General features: G+C 42.2%; 1 protein-coding gene across 1 annotated transcript; it reads left to right on the top strand.

Moving 5' to 3' along the window:
- The first annotated feature begins 2,679 nt into the window (after positions 1-2,679).
- Positions 2,680-5,892, top strand: LOC102215625 (hydroxycarboxylic acid receptor 2-like). The gene is made up of 4 exons (XM_005752781.1): positions 2,680-2,784; positions 3,521-3,577; positions 3,676-4,091; positions 5,025-5,892. The coding sequence occupies exons 3-4, from the start codon at positions 3,699-3,701 to the stop codon at positions 5,709-5,711; spliced, it is 1,080 nt and encodes a 359-aa protein (XP_005752838.1). The 5' UTR covers positions 2,680-2,784; positions 3,521-3,577; positions 3,676-3,698; the 3' UTR covers positions 5,712-5,892.
- The last annotated feature ends 61 nt before the right edge of the window (positions 5,893-5,953 follow it).

Genomic DNA, 5,953 nt, shown 5'->3' on the forward strand with positions numbered 1-5,953 from the left:
CAAATACAAGCGGCGGAAATGAGCTTCCTCCAAAGGGTGAAATAGGGTGAGAAGTTCGACCATACAGGAGGGGCTCAGAGTAGAGCCGCTGCTCCTCCACATCGAAAGGAGCCAGCTGAGGTGGTTTGGGCAGCTGACAAGGATGCCTCCTGGTGCCTCCTGGGTGAGGTGTTCCACTGGGAGGAGGCCCCGGGGCAGACCCAGGACACGCTGGAGAGATTATATCTCTTAGCTGCCCTGGGAACGCCTTGGTGTTCCCCCGGATAAGCTGGAGGAGGTGGCTGGGGAGAGGGAGGTCTGGGCCTCTCTGCTTAGGCTTCTGCCCCCGCGACCCGGCCCCGGATAAGCAGAAGAAGATGGATGGATGGACATTATGTATGTAACACACTGTGTCATTGCTACAAATATATAATTTTTTTTAAAAACCAAGCCCTAAATTATTATTACATTGTAACTGCCCATTATCTACATCTTTTTGAGGTCTGATCATTTTTTGATCTTGCTTCCTTGATGTGATTCCCAGGGTTCAGTCCTGGGGCCATTATTATTCACCAGATATGTTAATGTTGATCAAGGAGTATCGAACACTAATTTCCATTTTTATGCCGACGACACTGTTATGTATTCCACACCTCAGCTCCAACAATCATTTAATACTGTTCAGCAAACTTTGTGCTGTTCAAAATTACTTTTCAATGCAATAAAATAAATACATGTTGTTTCCAACACTAAATTAAATTCTTTGACTTTTCCATCTATCACAGCTCTTCACGGTTGGAAGACTGATTTGGTATCTAACTCTTGACTGGTGATTCTCTCTCCTCCCTCCAAGTCTCATATCAAACAGTTGGTGTCATGAACGTGATGAACATGGAAACATGAGCCCTTCACAATAAAACAGGAAACAGAGGAACATGATGCCGGACAGGAGGAGAGGCAGACGAGAGGAAGCGAGGAACACGAGGGAGAGAGAGAGCAGACATGACGGGCTGGGAAACAGATAAACATGGCGAGGTAAAACACAAGGAGGGGAAACAAGGCACAAGAACTCACATAAGCACAAACAGACACTCAGAGGGCAAAGACACAAGGAGGAAAAGCTAAACAGAACAACCTAGGTACTACAGAATAACCTTAGACTAACAAAGTGAACGAAACAACAAAAACACCAGAGAACTGAGAGCGCTGGGACCCTGGACCATGACAAGTTGGAAAAAAAACTGAAACCGTAAATTCAGATTTGTCTTTAGAGTGAAGTCTTATCAGTGGGAACATTAAACCATTAGGATATTCTCATTTATAAATGATCTGCAGCAGATCTTCCAGATATAAATTTATAAGGATCCTTTACAAGGATCTTGTTTCTCTGAGTCTGTTTAAACAAATGCTTAATATTTTAAACACTCAAAGATCTGCATGCAAATGTGTTGTTTGTTGAATTATTTGGTGACACCGTTGAGCTTTTTATTTAGATTTTTGTGATCAATGATGTTTCATAATTTGTAAATTTAGTTTTGTTCAGGTCACCTTGTAAATAAGATTTTAAATCTCAGTGGGTCTTTCCTGGTTAAATAAAGAATTAATAATTATTTATGACGTGCTTAAATTTCAGATTTGTTATGAACTCTTTAACGTCCAGCGTCTTTGTTTTCACTGAGACTGAAAGCTTGGAGTCATTGTTAATGCTGCTCTTTACAGGTGAGTTCATTGAGACAACAGAAAAAGACACGAGTGTTTTAGAGCTTCACCATCTTTCCTTTATGATTTTACAGCTTTATTATCAGTTTCTGATTGAGCAGCTGAGTCGTCTTTTATTTTCAGCTAAACTCTGAATCTTATTATTACTGTTAACCTCTGGTGCTGGTGAGTAACTGAGCAGTTTTTAGTTAGTTCTTTAATGTAATATGAAATATTTCCAGTTCTGAGCTGTCAGGGTTCATTTCTAAAGTTTAGCTGATATTTATACAATCAAACACTCATCTGTGTGAGTCACAGGAAGTGTAAAGCAGGAGAAAACAGTCTTAGAAACTCCACACCTCTGTGGATCAGGCCAACCCACAGCTCAACAGAAACACCGAGATTTCAACACTTCCTCATTCTTCATCGTGTTTGTCCCCACAGAAGGAAACAAGTTTCACCCTCAGGTCGTCAGCAATGACGCATCAAAGACATTGGCCGGTGAGAATATCAGTAAATGTGACGACCTCTAACCCAGAAACACGCGAGCTAAAACCACAGAGGTCTGTTCGTCACCTGGTTCCATGGTAACCAAGCAAACTATTAACAAACCTGGACTGTTTATGAGCGCAGATTCACGGGTCAAGGAAGTGCTCGTGGTCACGTATAAACAAAGCTTTTTTATATATATCTAACTTTATAACAACATCATGAGGTCGGAATCATGGAAAGCAGCTCTGGTGGAGTCTCAGAGAATAATAAAGAGCAGTAAAGCAGTGAAAAGCAGAATAGGCTGTAAAGTTTTCAGTAACTTGGATGCCTGGAAAGGATTCCCTGTAAAATCTAAATATTTGTATAACCAGTTAAATGCTGGTGCTAAAGTATGTCATGTTACTGGTAGCACTCTTGGCTGAGTAGTTTTCCTCGGCCCCTCAGTTTGTGAAATGTGTTGTGAAATGTTTTTGACTCTGACTTCGTTCACACTCTGTACCAGCCTCTGTGGGGCAACGGGCTGACGAGGAAGATCCTCTCGCGGGAGACATAAATACCCGACAAAGATCATTCCTCCTCGGACACTTTATGAATGAACGTCTCGCGTCGGGACTGGTGAGTACTGGATTCATCTAATCTCCTCTGATTCTCTGGATCAGATGTGGAAACATACACAGGCCTGTTTAATCCGCGTGTGCTGACATATATTCTCAGTGTAAACTCCTTAAAAGTGCCACATATAAACTAAAAATAAATAACCTTCCATGCATATTTTTAAAAATGTTTATTTTTCCTGGAACAGCTGTGATGCTATGATAGAGCTATCTGTGTTTATTGTAATTTAATAACTGAATCCTGTAGCTGGGAACTTCAGGCCATTAAAACTTCATGTTGATTGAATATTATATGGCACAATAACACCGTAATGGCACACTTCTTTGTTAAATCATAATCAGAATACTTTATTAATCCTTAAGGAAACTGTGTGGGTTACAGTTGCTCCAAGACAGTAACAGTAACAGACTCAGCTATTTTAATAATATGTTACATTGTTTACAAATGTAAGAAATTGCACTAAAATAAACAAATCAGTCAATTATAAATATCAAGAATATTGAAAAGAATAACACAGACGTGAGAATGTATTTGATTGACATTTGACTCTAACTTGTGAACTTTGTCATTTGTTGTTTCACTGTAAAAGAAAGTATTTTGACTTAATTAAACATTTTTTAGGTCTTTCTTCTGTTTGTTTAATATTTTGGATCCCAGCATGTCCAGGAATTGTGAAAGAGTGGAAGTGATTCACGTCATCTTTGATAAAAATCTAAATTCTGCTGTTTTAAAACAGAAAAAAAGGAAGAACAAGAGGAAGCTTCAAATTTCAAGAGTTTGGAAACTTTCCAAGGTGTGGTCACACAGACTTTCCCCCTCGCTCAGATTTAACCACCAAACCCACAGATATTTTTAACAGTCAAACTTAAGAATAATCCTCAATACTTTCAGGACTTTCTGCCCGAGTCACCAAAATGACCTCAGAGCCAAACTTCACCACCGCCTCAAACCTCACCACCCCCACTGCCGATGGTGGCTGCCCACCTGTCGGTATTGGGCTGGAAGGTAAGATCATGCCACCCGTCCTCATCATCGACGTCATTCTGGGGCTGCTGGGAAACCTGGTCGCTCTGTGGATCTTCTGCTTCAAACTGAAGGCGTGGAACCCCAACAGCCTCTTCCTCTTCAACCTGGTTATCGCAGACTTCCTCGCTCTAGTGAGTCTACCTCTGAGGATCGACGCCTTGCTCAGGAGTCACTGGGTGTTTGGAGACGGCATGTGTCGGATCAACCTCTTCCTGATGTTTTCCAACCGCTCGGCGAGCATCGCACTCATGACCGTGGTGGCAATTTATCGCTACTTTAAGGTGAGAGAATCCTCGTGGTGATGGAGTTGTAAAAATGCTTAACAAAGTTTTTTGTTGCACCTCGTTGGGCCACATTCCTGGTAAAGAGAACAAACCTCTGACTGCATTTCTAATATTTTTGAATCACTCCAACACGGGAAACTCATGTGCTGCAGGTCTGTTAAAGTGATACAGGTTGTTTTTATTCATGGGACTCCAAACAGGGAAAAGTTGGTAGTAATAGCTTGATGTAAATAGCTTGATGACATAACTGGGTAAAACTAAAGTTAAGCCAACATGGGTAAACAGCTGGTATGGTTAGGTAGCGGTATAAAGAGTAGCCCATTCAGCTAAATTAATGGATAAATAGCTGTAATCATATTCTACATTGTCATTTATAAATGAAGCTGAAGGAAGGAAGACTGAAACTGTTTTAGGAAGTTAGGAACTTTACCTGACTGAGATCTTTGAATCCATCCATCCATCACCTGACACTGTGACATGAAACTGGTTTCCTGTTTACAAATGGTCCAATAACGCTGCAGGAACAATGATGATTGGCCAATCAGTGCCAGGCGCACAATTAATTTCACCATCAAACATTTTCAAGATTCAAAAGATGATTTAAACAGAAACTGCTGCTTTAGTTTTGGCACTATCCCGACATACCGAAAACAGGAACATGTTTTGATGCCCCTAAAACCCAGGAAAAACCCATCAGGTGACGGTGCAGGGTGTGCCAAAATAACTTCAGGTGTGGGTCTACCAACTGGCGAGAGAAATGTTGAGCTAGTTTGTAATTTAATCCCAAATCTGATTTTTTTGTGTGTCTACTGGAGGAGACCCCAAACTAGATGATGTAGAACAGAAACAACAGTTCCTACTTGTTTATCCAGATAATTGTATTCACGTGGAAGTTTCAGAACCAGTATCATCAGTGCTGTTTTCTTCCAGGTGGTCCATCCTCACCACCGCTTCAACCGCATGACCAAGCGACAGGCGGTGTTCGTGTCGCTGTTTGTCTGGCTGCTGGTCATCACGCCCCGGGTTCCTATGCTGGCTTACAACCACATCAAGGGCAGCGGCAACACAACCCAGTGCTTCTTCTTCACGTCTTACAAAGAGGCGTCGCGAGCCATCATCATCCTGGTGGCCATGCATCGCATCCTCACCGTGCTGGAGTTCATCTTCCCGATGGCCATGCTGCTGTTCTGCTCCATCCGGATCTCCAGCTTCCTGAAGGAACGACGTATGGGCAAACCCGACAAAGTGCGCAAGGCGATGCGAGTGTGCATCGCCATCGTCGCAGTATTCATGGTATGCTTTCTGCCCACCACGGTGACAACCATCGGAGTGTGGATCATCCGCTCGTACCGCCCGTGGGACTGCACCAGCTTCTACAGATTCACCCAGCTCAGCATCGTGTCTCTGGGTTTGAACTTCCTGAACTCGGCCCTGGATCCCATCATCTACATCTTCTCCAGCTCCATGTTCAGGAAGGCCCTGGTGGGTGCGCTGCCCTGTGCACTGCGCTGTGGGCAGGACGCCGAGGACAACAAGACGTCTTCTTCGGGAACTCAGTCGACCACCCAGGAGGAGATGAAATCCATGAGGACTGATAGAGGAAGCGAGGCGAAATAGTAAACTGCTCCTTGCTAATAAAGACTAAACCAAGAAGTGAAACCTTTTCCCTGCTCTGATTTCCTTTATTTTTGTATAATTTTGCATAAAGTTATATCTTTGGCCTGTTTTATGATGAATCTGAAAATCTGTCGCATAACCATGTAAACATATATTCAGTCAAGTTTGAAATATTTTTCCTGTTGAACTCTTTAAATGTAATTTTTAAGCCTTGTCTTTTGTTTGTTTTTTTAAATTTTTTT

Source organism: Pundamilia nyererei, unplaced genomic scaffold, assembly GCF_000239375.1.
Source record: "Pundamilia nyererei isolate P.nyererei 1_Seehausen unplaced genomic scaffold, PunNye1.0 scaffold00379, whole genome shotgun sequence".
Taxonomy (NCBI): Eukaryota; Metazoa; Chordata; class Actinopteri; order Cichliformes; family Cichlidae; genus Pundamilia; species Pundamilia nyererei.